The following is a 14,272-nucleotide window of genomic DNA, read 5'->3' as shown; positions in this document are numbered from 1 at the left end:
CGATCGCTGCTAGTTCTTGCCATTCCTTCTTCTGGACTGCATCATCAAAATAAAGTGGATTGCATATTTTGAGAGCAAAATGAAGGTGCATATATTCTTCATTCTCCATTGCTCTTGTGGCGGCATATACATCCGATATAGATCGAAGGTTTATAGGGGTTTGAGATTGTTGTCTTTGATCTGATGAGAGAGAGTGTTCATTAATGTGAGTTGATGCATTAATGAGAGATGATGGAGACACTACATGAGTGTCCTCTTGCGTGTGAGAGGCTTCAACATTGAGTGGAGAGTGAGGCTCTTGGTCCCACTAGAACTAGACCCAACCTAAAAAGTGGATTCATCAAATGGGAACAAATCTGAATAGGTGGTACACACACTTTTTCCAGCTACTTTATTGTCTCCCCACTCCAAAGATGCATCTTCTAATATGGTCACATCCCTACTAGCCTCAAACTTTAATGGTTGTGGATTTAAAAGACGATAACTAGAGGGGCTTTGTGAGGAATACCCAATAAATACCATCTTTTGTGAATATTCATCCAGTTTCTTTCTTCCTTGAGAGGGTACATGCTTGAAAGCAATACTTCCAAACACTCTAAGTTTAGATACATCAGGAACTTTACCAGACTAGACGTGTATTGGGGTCTGTCCTTCAACCACTAATGTGTGTCTAATGAATGCTCTTTCTATGGAACTCACAACTAATATTTAAATTTATAAAACGAAACTCCTAACGAATCCAAACACAACCGGCAAGTGTACCGATCACAAGTAGTATAGACCTAAGAAGTCCGAGTATCGAACACAAGGACACTCGAGAACGCCTATGAAATCTAAACCCTAGACAAAACCTTCCTAAGAATAATATTTTTTTTAAAATTTCTTTTTAAAAAATTAACTACTTGACTTAAATTACTTTAACTAAATTAATAAACTTAACTTAACTTAACGAAACACTTAAATGAAACTTAGAAACCTAACTGCAAATGTAGAAAACGTCTACCTAGGTAAGAATCATATTGAAGGTCTAACAAGCTAATGGATTAAATGATCTCACGACACCGGTATCTAAAGATGACACAACTAAGGCTCGCTCAAGAGAGCTAGATCACCTCTCGGTCTCACTAACAAACCTTAACTTACACTTAATATATTTTAAGAACAAACCGGGAAACGAATGCTAAGGTGTTCTAATGTCGACTCTCCTCTCGGTCTCACCGACACACGACCCTAATGAAAACGAATACTACGCAATCAAGGATAGAGGAACAATTTGGTTTAACTTAAACTAGACCAACTAATCGCTCATAAACCCAAAACCGACAAGAACCGAACCCGCTCTCGCGCAATCCTAATCCTAACAAGTAAAAGTTATGAGACGACTTTACTTCCTATCACCTCTCGGTTTCTAAGAAGGTGCTTATCCTCTGAATTAGACCAATACACACTCAACAAAACCCTACGGTGATATCTACCCCGCAAACAATCTCTAAACACAAAGTAAAGAATCAAACAAGCTACAATCAATCAAAACTAATTCAATCAATCGAAGCAAGAGGTTTATGAGTATAATTAATAAAATCACAGCCACTAAACACAACCTAATTCAATATTAAACCAAACATTCAATAGAAAATCAAGTCATATTGATCAAACAATCCATAAAACTCATTAAAAGCCTAACAATAATCATCTATCCTAGGTAAAACAAACAAGTTTAGCTACTCATATTTTTTGGACAGCAGCAAATACTTATTATAACCATCATAAAACTCAACCAATTCATAATCAAACTCATTCAACAATCGATATTAATCAATCACAACTCAATCGTTAACTTAATTGCAAAACAATCCAACTTTAAAGATCAAATCATAAGAGTTATGAACATAAACAAAAACATAAAGTTTATGAATGTTTTAGTGATGAGAAACCACCCTAGCTACTGTCCCGAGTCACCTTTAGCCTTCTTTTTCTTTCTTGGCTCAACAAAAATCAAAAAACGAATTTTCTTGATGTGTGGAGGGCTGTTCGATCAGAATTCTGCTCTAGGGTGGAGTTGGTTTAGTTTTTATATTATTTGTTTGTTATTGTTGCTGCTGCCGTGGAATTAAATCTCAGCCACAAACCAAATAATAAATCTTCTTTTTGCTCCTTTCCTCCTAGCCGTGCACTTTTTGACCAAGAAACAACAATATGTAATATTATATCTTGTAATTGAGGCTGCTTGTCCGATCGGAAGTTTGTATGGGAAGTTAGGGTTTATAAATTTTTTGTTATATTAATATATTGATCATGAAAGGCTTAATTCTTGTGGGCTGGGTTGGGCCTTGAGTTTGGTCTTGTTCATAGTCACATGGATTGTGAAACATGCCACAATTTCCGTTCCGGATCGTGCGTTCCGAAACACGGTACGAACACGGTCCTGGAACGCCTTGGATCGCGATTCCGGCATTAAAACTGGCGTTCCCGATATCCGTTTCAATTGTATTTGATACTCTATGGATCGTGAACCGGGTTAATTCGAAACACGACCCGACTTCATGGGAACATCGAACGGATTTTGGAAAGACAAAGAATTTGGAAAGCAATTAAGTATTTGGAAAGTCACCTGATTTAGATTTCCATAATCTGGGTTGTGTAGATGATGTTCTTTACAATGGCGGTTGAAATTAGAGTTACAGAGTTTTATAATGTTAAAGTTTAACATAAATTACATTTTTCACCCTTGAAGATGTAGTTTTCATTAAAATTGACCCTAAACTATTTATAATGTGTATATATTTTAAAAAATACACAAAATACAAGTTTAATTGGTACATCGTACCACATTATATGGTACATCGTACCAGATCGATCCGAAATGAGCCTACCCCCTCCCGTACTGAATTTTAGGCACCTAGCGAATTGCGATCCCATTCCACATTCCCGAACCGGAGCGTACCGCGAACCATGTGACTATGGTCTTGTTAACTTGATCATAAAGGCCTCCAATGTCTTCAAAAACCCGAACTTTTTCTCTTTTAAAACTCGTCACATACACAAAATAATAAACTTTGTAAGATCAAGTTAAAAACATTATTTATTATATAAATAAGTAATAAAAATATGACAAAATGGTACGGAAATAAGTGTGTTTTACAACACATCAACCGCATGTGTCGGTGACCGGTTCAACACGTAAACGGCTGTTGCAACTGCTTCGGCCCACATAAACTTTGGCAAGTTCTTTTCTTACAGCATACTTCCCGTCATCCTCATGATTGTTCGGTTCTTACGTTCCACTACACCATTAAGTTGCGGTGTATGCAGAATCATAAGCTCCCGTTTGATCCCATGTTCATCACAATAGGCATCAAAGTCTTTTGAACAAAACTCTCCTCCTCGATCGGTCCGAAGAACTTTGATGTCACACTTTCTTTCCTTCTCTACCATATGTTTAAACAATTTAAATTTGCCAAATGCATCTGACTTGTTCGCAATAAAGTACACCCATATCATTATAGAAAAGTCATCGATTAGCAGAAAGTATAAGAGGTTCTGCCCAAGCTTTTAACCTGCATGGGACCGCAAAGTTCGGCATGCACAAGCTCGAGTTTTTGCATGGCCCTCCAGGAGTGAGAAGTAAACGAAGAACAGGTGTTTACCCAGCAAGCAACACTTGGCTGACTTCTTAATTTTTGGAAGTCCTTTAACCATTGTATGGTCATGAAGAAGTCTCATGCCATCAAAGTTTAAGTGTGCATATCTGTTATGACATAGGTGAGAGTTGCTGTATATTTACTGGGGTTACCTCAGGGGATGCAACATCAAGTAGAAACATATTATTAGCAAGAACATGGATCTTCATTACCTCTCTTCCTTGAATTTTGATGATGCATTTGTCTTTCTCGAATAGGAGTGAGTAGCCTTTTTTCATCCGTTGACCCACACTTAGTAGGTTGTACTCCAATGAGAGAGCATAGTACACATCTTCAAGTAACCAAGAGTTTGAAGACCCGCCATTTACACGAACTGTTCCTTTTCCTTCGACAATCAGTTTCTTCTTGTTTCCAAGTTGAACTTCCAACTTGAATGATTCATCTAGTTGTGTGAAGCTAGCCTTTGAACCAGTCATGTGGTTTGAACATCCAGAGTCAATAAACCACAAGTTATATTTTGTACCTGGTTTATATTGGACATAAGGCTAAGAGACGGGTCATTGATGCGAGCCAAGAATAGATGTTGTTCATCGCCTCCTTCTTTTTCATTCATTTCAGCAACATTGGCTTGACCCTTTTGGTTGTACCAACAATCTCTGGATACATGACCATACTTCTTGCACACATAACATTGGGGTACACGGCTGTGCTAACCGATGCGTCCCCGACCATGACCTCTTCCAAAACCACGTCCACGGCCTCGGTTGCCATTCGAATTTTGAGGTCGATTGAATTCTTGTATAACTTGCAGCGCATGTTCTTCAGTTCTTTCAGATTTTTCAGCACAGGACTAAGTTGAAGCAGATCATACGCTACCTCGATAGATGGAACCACATAGTCAAATTTGGATGAGAGGCTTCGAAGCACTTTTTCAACTATGACTTGATCCACCACTTCTTCACCATAAGAGTGTTTTTTACTGACAATCGCCATAACTCGAGAGAAGTAGTCCCCTACGAGTTCGTCCTCCTTCTTGGATAGATTTTCGAAGTCTCTACGCAACCCTTGCAATTTGATAGCCTTCACTTGCTCATCACCTTGAAATTCAATTGTCAAGGTCTCCCACGTCTCCTTGGCAGATTCAGCCGCTGAGAAAAAAGAGAGTCATTGATAGCCTGTTGAATTAAGGCCATCACATGAGCATCCATTTTCTTCATGGTCTTTACTTTACCGGCATCGGTCTCCTCCTCGTCGACACCCGAAATGACGAGTTCCCACAGATCTCAGGACTTTAGAATAGTTTGCATACGGATGCTCCAGTAGTCGTATCCGTCTCCCTTAAACACATGGATCGGATTTGGGGTTGTGGTGAAGTTATTGGTTTGATCGGCCATGGGGTAATGATGAAGGAAGATGAAGACACAAAGGGAATGAGAGAGAACCAAAGGCTTTGATACCACTGTTAACAACAGTAAGTAATAAAGTAAATGTGCAGCCAAGTACTTTCTTTGACTGAAAAGGAATTGAGTGAATACAAAATGTGAAGGAGACTCTCATTTAAATAGAAAAACTAAAGCAACTGATCACCATACTATCCGAAAATAAGAAACTACTTATTCAAACTAGAAATTCAAAATGCATAACAAGAAAGAACGAGTAATACTCAACAACTTGGCTGCTTTAAATCCCACGTGCAGAAAACTACTTGATTGGTTCAACTTGATTGCCACCTTTGCATGGGAGTGGGCCATCACTCTTAATAGACCTGACGAGACGTGACGTTAAATAATCAAAGATCGCTTGAGTTTATCGCTTTCTTTTCGTTTATAATAAATTTTGTTATGCTAAACAATCAAAGTTTTTTAAGATTTTAATTTGCTGTGTGTTTGTTGATTGGCTTCTAAGGTTTTCAAATCGTATCCGTATTCGAACCGAAAACTGAATTCCAAATTCCAGATTTACGGTTCGATTCACGGATGAACTTGGTACCCGTGCAAAGGCAAAAATATCAGTAAAATATCGGTACTGAGTTACCGTACCAATACCGAAACCTCAAAATACGGTTACTGAAAATGGCCAGTATGGTACCATTTGCCCATCACTAATTGAAAGTGGTGAAGGGGCTCGCGCCCCTTTCGACTACATCTTTAATTATTATTTATTTATTATTTATCTATTAACAACATAAACTTAGCAGAAAAAATTGGTTGTTAGGCCATGTTTAGTGAAGGGCTTACATTGGGGTGACGACGTAGCGCCACGTTAGCATATGGGGTGATTTTCATTTTATGGTGTAGTGGTTTATAGCTAAAATTCATCACAATAATAATAAAATATTAGTATTTTTCAAACCTTCTCAGTGACAAATAATGCCCCCCCCCCCCCTCGTCGAGAAGGCATTGTTAACGGCGGCAATGGGCTTATTTTTATTTTATTTTTTTTCTAAAACCGCCCCCACTACACTAGTGTGGTTAAAAAAATAGCCAAATAGTGCCTGACACGTGGCCAAATCTCACTACAACATACATTCTTAAACTTTTCAGAACTCTCTAGGATGGGAGATTAGCTGCTAAGTGTTGGACGAGTTTGAATGTTTTACGTCATATTTTATTTGTAATTGTTATATATGTAACAAATGTTTTAGTTTTTATATATAAGATTACGTTTTGCTGTAAGTCTGTATTGACTCGTCAATATAAGTGCCCCATCCTGGGTGGGGTGTGACAAGTTGATATCAGAGCTCAAGCTTTTAACGAACTATGTATTCTTTCGAGTACTTAGGCTTTAACCTATCAGTCTTGGATAATGGAAATAGTTATTATAAGAAAAGAAGCTAGGGTGTAACGTACTCTGTTGTATGCTTAATGGGATAAAAGTATACCAATAGCTATAAGCCTTGTAATACACGTTATGTATGATAAATAAAATTTAAATATTTATTGTTTATCAATATAAACTTAAGACAAGAAATTTTAAATACGTAGATGGTGGGAGGAAGTTATAATGAAACTGATGATGGGAAAAATCCTGAAAATGATGAAGGAGAAATCCGCATAACAAAAGTTGAACTAGATCGAATGGTAGCCGAACAAGTTGCACAAATTCTTGCCAATCGGGAAGCCACCATTGAAACTTCTTTGTTATGATATGCATCAAATGACCATATGTGTGACTCTTGTTTTTTTCAAATGATTTGACGTAAATTCCGACTCTCTTTTCAAGCAATGGGGTTTGCATCCAACAAATTAAGGCTAACTTATTATGTCACATCTTTTATTTTTGGAACACTGATGAGTTTCAAGACTTTTGACAACAGCGGTCCGTCACCATGGTCAAATCTTGACGAAGAACCGCGCTTTACAATTATGATGTTACTTGGATTAGTTGATTTCTTTGCATTCAGAAAGGTTTGCAAATCTTGGAGGTCACTTGCATTTTCTAACATGAAAAAGTACATGAGTTTTAGACAACCTTTATCGGTATCCTTCTGTCACTAAGGCTGAGTGCATCTTAGAGGACTATGAGAAATCAAGAATATTCAAAACCATTGTTCCACCTTCTACTGCAGTCGGTACATTTTGCGTCGGGCTTAATTGAAAGCATATTGTATCTTGCATTTAGCTAGTTAATAAATTTTCATATATTTGGTAGTAATTGCTAAAATATTATCTCACTTATAGGAGATACCAATTGTAAATATATATACGTACATATGAATGAGAAGAGGGCAACCATTCAAATAATTATTTCTCTACATGGTGTCATTCGTCCAACGATCCTAACCCCTAAAATCAGCCGCCACCCTTTACGCTACCGCAACTCGTAATTCTATTCACCCTCTTCTCCCCTCTAATTCTTTCTCATGGATTCCAAACTTCACCCCGCGCTTACAGTCTCCAACATTAAGACATGTATTCCTGTAATCCTAGAGATGGAATCGGCTCAATACACTTCTTGGTCTGAGTTATTTAAAATCCATTGCAAAGCTTTCATGGTTTTCGACCATTTATCCAACAAAAAGCCGCCCACGCCAGCCAATCCAGAAGATGCTACAAAAGATCTCCAGCAATGGGAACGTATCTGTTCTATTGTACTTCAATGGATCTATGGTACCATAAGTCAAGACCTTATGCATACCATTCCTAAAAAAAACACCACTACATGTGATGCATGGGAAGCCCTTGAAGCCATCTTCCAAGATAATAAAACCGGTAGAGCCATTTACCTTGCCAACAAACTCTCAAACACCCGTCTTGACGCCTTTCCAAACTGCATTGCTTATTGCCAAGAATTGAAGATGCTTGCTGATCAATTATCTAATGTGGGCAAGGAAATCGATGACAATCAACTTGTCACACAATTAATAACGGGTCTTAATGAAGCCTATGGTCCATTTGCTACAGTTCTGCAACAAACCGATCCACTACCCAGCTTCTATAACGCTCGATCTCGACTTTTACGCGAAGAAACTCGCAAATCTAAAACCGCTATTTCTGCAGCTACTGCCGCCGGCAACACCCTACATGCATCCGCCTCTAAATCCTCATCCGAAAACACACCGACCAACGCCCCTCCTGCTCCCGATTACCGATATGATCCATCTCAAGATTGATCCCGTGGTCGCGGATGTGGACGCGGTAGACAAAATTTTGGCAGAGGGCGTGGTTACTATCCACAACAAACTCCATGGCAACAAACCTACTACCCAACATGGCCTGCTCCATCCTACTACTCGGCTCAACCTCCATCACCTTACTACACAAACCAGTCATCCCCATGGCCCACACCACCTTGTCCGTATCTTACACAGCCTAATAACCCCTCAAAAGTTTCAAATAATAATGGCATTCTTTGACCTAGGCCAAATCAAGCCCATCATGCGGCAATCAACCCACCAACATTGAGCAAGCACTGTACACGATGTCGTTGAACCCGCCAGATCAGTGGGTTATGGATACTGGTGCTACAACTCATATGACCAACAATCCGGGTAATTTTCATTCTTATTTTAATAATTGCATTAAACAAAATATTATCGTTGGAAATGGCACGACCATCCCGGTTAACGGGTATGGCAATCAACACCTACCACTCCTTTTCCCACCTCTAAAATTAAACAATGTCCTTTACGCCCCTAAATTAATCAAAAATCTTATTTCCGTTCGTCGTCTTACAAATGACAATTGGATTTCTATAGAGTTTGACCCCTTTGGTTTTCTTGTGAAGGATTACAAGACTCGGATCCCTTTAATCCGGTGCAACAGCATCGGTGATCTCTACACTCTCCTACCATCGCTCCTCTCCAACCTCAAATCACCATCAACTTTTGCTGTTGTCTCACAAGTCTCTCAACAACTATGGCACCACCGCCTTGGTCACCCGGGGAACACTTTATTGCATTCGTTAAAATCCTCTAGTTTTATTAATTTTGCAAACTCTAATAAGACTATTTGTCAATCATGTGTGTTTGGTAAAAGTGTTCGTTTACCTTTTAATGATTCAACTACTTGCACTACTTTTCCTTTTGATATTATTCATAGCTACCTTTGGACATCTCCGGGTTTAAGCTCGGCCAGACACCGCTATTATATATTGTTCTTAGATGATTACACAATTTTTTTGTGGACATACCCTATTGAAAATAAGTCTCAAGTATTCACAACTTTTACACATCTTTACAAACAAATTGAAACCCAATTTGAACGCAAAATAAAAACATTTCAATGTGACAATGGCACAAAATACGCCAACAATTCTTTCAAACAATTTTGTGCCACCACTGGCATGATCTTTCGCCATTCGTGCCCCCACACGTCCTCCCAAAATGGTAAAGCTGAGCTCACAATACGATCTATTAATAACATAATCGGCACTCTTCTTGCCCATTCATCTCTACCTCCTCATTTTTGGCACCATGCCCTTGACATGGCCACTCACATTCTAAACATTCTTCCTCACAAAAATACTCACTATTCTTTATCCACCCAACTTCTTTATCATCGGTCTCCCGCCTATGATCATTTACGAGTTTTTGGTTGTCTTTGTTACCCTCTCATTTCCTCCATCATTATCCATAAACTCGCTTCTCGATCCACCCCATGTGTTTTCCTCTGTTATCCTCCACACCATAGAGGATACAAATGCCTAGATCTCAAAACAAATCAAATTATTCTATCCTGTCACGTCATCTTTGACGAAACTATTTTTCCCTTTGCTCACCAACACACTCCCAAGCCATCCTATGAGTTTTTAAATCATACTCTCCATCCATCATTCTGGCCACATGTCCAAGACCAACCCACAACACCCCTCACTACCACTCCACCAAACAGCCCACACTCCACGACCCACACCCCAAACCCGAGCCCACTTCCACAATCAATACCGTCCACACAACAATCTGCTCCAACCCCCACATCTCAGAACCTACTACCCAACATACTCCCACACAACCTTCCATGGCTAACCCCACTCTGCCGCATACTCGAACCATGCGTACTCGAGCCATGTACGACATCACCCAGCCAAAACAAATATTGAACCTAAATTCCACCACCATTGAACCGGTCCCTAAAAACCAAATCCATGCTTTATCCACACTTGAATGGTCCAATGCCATGACCAACGAATTTAATGCACTTATTAAAAATGAGACTTGGGAATTAGTCCCGAGACAACCAAATATGAATGTAATTTGAAGCATGTGGTTGTTCAAACCTAAATTTAATTCAGATGGTTCTCTGGAGCGTTATAAACCTAGGTTGGTATGCGATGGGAGATTACAACAGGTTGGGATAGATTGTGGTGACACGTTTAGTCCAGTGGTTAAACCGACCACAATACGAACCGTTTTAACGATAGCACTTTCACAATCATGGTCGGTGCACCAATTTGATGTCACTAATGCTTTTCTACACGGTAAGCTTACCGAAACTGTTTTTATGTACCAACCATTGGGATTTCGAAACAAGGAATTTCCAAATCATGTTTGTTCACTCAAGAAATCCTTATATGGTCTAAAACAAGCACCGAGGACCTGGTATCAACGGTTTACCGACTATGTTCTCACTTTGGGTTTCTCTCAAAGCAAGTGTGACTCCTCCCTCTTCACACTACGCAACGCCAATGAAACGGCGTATTTACTTTTATATGTGGATGATATCCTTTTGGTCACCTCCACCGATGCTCTTCGAAATCACTTACTAAGAGCACTTGCTACTGAGTTTTCCATGAAAGATCTCGGCCCATTAAGTTACTTCTTGGGTATTTCGGTTTCAAGGAAAGGTGAAACTAAGTTTTTGACCCAACATGCTTATGCAAAAGATATAATTAAACGTGCAGGCATGCAAACGTGTAAGCCCGTATCCACCCCTATTTATACAAACCCTAAACTTGGGGCTACTTCTGGTGACATCTTTGACAACCCGACACTTTACAAAAGTCTCGTCGGGGCTTTACTGTATCTCACTTTCACACGACCCGATATCACCTATTCGGTTTAGCAAATTTGCATGCACATGCATGCTCCTCATACGACACATTGGGAAGCTCTAAAGAGGATCATTCGGTACATTAAAGGTACCTCCGATCTCGGTCTCACTCTCAGACGTCCACCAAATCTCTCCTTGTCGCATATACTGACGCAGATTGGGCGGGATGCCCGGACACCCGTCGCTCCACCTCGGGCTATTGTGTTGCAAATGTTGTTGCAAATGTTCGAGTGCGGATGCCCGGACACCCGTCTCTCCACCTCGGGCTATTGTGTTTACCTCGGTCACAATCTGATCTCATGGTCTTCGAAACGCCAACCTACTATTTCTCGTTCGAGTGCGGAAGCTGAATACCATGGTGTTGCAAATGTTGTTGCTGAAATTTGTTGGTTGCATAATCTTCTACTCGAGCTTCGACGCCCCTTGTCTCGTGCCACCCTAGTATATTGTGATAATGTAAGTGCTATTTATCTCTCAAGTAATCCCGTCCAACACTAGCGCGCGAAACACATTGAGTTAGATATTCACTTTGTCCGTGAACAAGTTCAGCGAGGTCAGGTTCGTGTCCTTCACATGCCCGCGCGTTATTAGGTTGCTGACATTTTCACTAAAGGCCTACCACGAGCTCTATTTGAGGACTTTCGATCCAGTCTCAGCATCCGCTCTCCTCCCGCTTCGACTGCAGGGGGTGTAATAGAAAGCATATTGTATCTTGTATTTAGTTAATTGATTTTGATATATTTGGTAGTTATTGCTAAAATATTATCTCATTTATAGGAGATACCAATTGTAATTATATATACGTACATATGAATGAGAAGAGGGCAACCATTCAAATAATTATTTCTCTACAGGGCTAACGTGTGGTTACTTGATCTTCTTCAATAGGACCGTTCTTGATTTCTGGCTTGTGAATCCCTTCACAAGTCATGAACTTCATTTCCCTACCGTTCCTTCTTCTAATGAAATAATAAGTCCAACCTGGTTTAGGGGTATCCTTGTCTTTTCACCCACAGTTTCCCGGTGGGTGTTTCTGTTCTCGGTCAGCTTTTCGTATAAAATATCGTCACTTGTTCTGGTAACCAAGGCTCCTGGTCTGATCTTACCTCCGAATTCTCAGTCAGTGATATGTTTTTTTAAGGGGAGGATATATATGATTAACCAAGGAAATTATTTATATGAAGTGAGACTCGATCCAACACCAACTCTGACACTACTTGGAATGAAAAATATCCCAAATCTGTATTTCTTAGTCCCGGAGTTTGTAAGTTCGGGCGAAAATCTGTATATGGTGAAGTGTTTTTCAACATCTAACTGTAACATTTATGAAAGATTTTGAAAGAATGGAATGGTTGTTGACAGAAAAGTCAGAAGTGGAATATGCATTCTTTGTAGGTGGCAGCAAGACTACTTAGACTAGTGCTGCTGTTAATCCCGACACTTGGGCTGAACTCCGGATGCGATACGATGACATAAGTAAACTTAAAGGCAGGTGTTTGATTGCAAACATGTGGTACTTCCCACATGATTGCTTAAATGTCAATACCCTAGAACCACAATAGTTTATTATGATGTCGAGTTGCATCATACAGGCCATGGTTTGGACTTTGTTTCGGTTTAGGTGAATAAACTATCATTCACATCTCCTTTATTTGCCTTTTGCATTTTGTTCATGTGTTTGATATGAAGTACCATTTGTAAAGTCAGCCTTGAGTTGTATGTTCAGTTTTGTGTATGTGGTTCTTAGCAAAGGTAAAACGTCGATGATAGAATATATCAATATATACTGCATGAACAACACCCGTCTATTAGTACATAGGGGAATTAAGCGGGTCGAGTTTCATGACGCATTGACGCGTGATAACTTAATTAGCACACTGCACATATAGATATCACATCACATTTTCAAGTTTGACTATTTGGCTAGAATTTATGTTAAATTTGATGGATAGCACAATTAAGCACATTTATATTGGAATTTTTATTTAAGGACATATGTTCTGATTTATTAGGGTACATCTCAGTTGATACAATTTGGATAAAAGAAACATGATCAATTTCACTATGATCACCATGACTTATTGCCAGACAAATAAAACTGTAGAGTTGGTCAACCAATAACAAAAAGTATGTGTATAAATGAAGACTTGGTCAACTAATAACAAGAATTAAGATTGTAGAAGTGTTTACACTTGATATCAAAAATAACCATCAAGAACCGTTGGATCTGACGAAAGCACATCAGCCACCAAAGAAAACTCAACCACCTCTAACATCTCGCTACTTGTCAACAAGTTTTGTTGGTCAGACGGAAGTGGTTAAGGATGCAGCAGAACCGCTGAAGGAACCGACGGAACGTTAAACTGTCGCACCGACGGTGCAAGATGTTGGAAGTGATTTCAGACTCTAAGTCACAAGTCGGTGAACTTGAGGGGCCAAGGATGACAAGTCGGTTATAGTTGGTTATGTTTCCTAATTACGTTAGGTTTCCTAATTGTAGTGTAATTATAATAGGTAATGTCTTGGCTAGCAAGTTAGGTTAGTCTATATAAACCAATATATGGTTTGACATTATAGATTGTGTGGTGTGAGATGCAACCGAGTTAGGGTTCACCCAAGAGGCACACACGAGATGTAACCGAGTTAGGATTCATCTAGATGCAACCGAGTTAGGGTTCATCAAGAGTCAAACTGAGTTAGGGTTTGATAGTTTGTAATCAGTTTTTTTGAGTGAGATTTTCTGATTAATATAAACGAGAGTTATTCGTTTAGTTTGTGTGTTGATTATTGATACGGGACTTGACAGGAGGATGCTTCCGTCGGGTCCGATGATTCCACCCTTCCGTCGGATTTTTAAACTATGAACCCGGAATCAAAAACCTTTGAATTGAAAATCCCGGGTTTGTCACTTTCTTGCGCGGATTTCTCAACAACATTTGTGATTCATGGAAAACATTATGGTTGTATTCTCTTAAAAATATAAGCTATTTACACTATGCGTTGTTTTCGTTTAGATTGCCAAAAAAAGATTGACATTATGACATTAAGCAACCTGTCCATCGGACGAATATTGGAATCCAAGATATAAGTCAAATTCTGCCACGAGTAAGTGGATCAAAGAGATAAGTGAATGGTGGACCG

The 14,272-nt window shown here is 39.4% G+C and overlaps 1 protein-coding gene across 1 annotated transcript; it reads left to right on the top strand.

The window, feature by feature from the left end:
• The first annotated feature begins 7,572 nt into the window (after positions 1 to 7,572).
• On the top strand, positions 7,573 to 8,253 carry LOC143621703 (uncharacterized). The gene has a single exon (XM_077093043.1). The coding sequence runs from the start codon at positions 7,573 to 7,575 to the stop codon at positions 8,251 to 8,253; it is 681 nt and encodes a 226-aa protein (XP_076949158.1).
• The last annotated feature ends 6,019 nt before the right edge of the window (positions 8,254 to 14,272 follow it).

This window comes from Bidens hawaiensis, unplaced genomic scaffold, assembly GCF_021521415.1.
Source record: "Bidens hawaiensis isolate Kalapana, Puna unplaced genomic scaffold, B.hawaiensis_p1.1 tig00002935_1, whole genome shotgun sequence".
Classification (NCBI taxonomy): domain Eukaryota; kingdom Viridiplantae; phylum Streptophyta; class Magnoliopsida; order Asterales; family Asteraceae; genus Bidens; species Bidens hawaiensis.
This window is presented reverse-complemented; position numbering and strand designations above follow the sequence as displayed.

Coding starts and splice junctions, on each gene's coding strand:
- LOC143621703 (XM_077093043.1), top strand. CDS start 7,573: ATGGAATCGGCTCAATACACTTCTTGGTCTGAGTTATTTAAAATCCAT.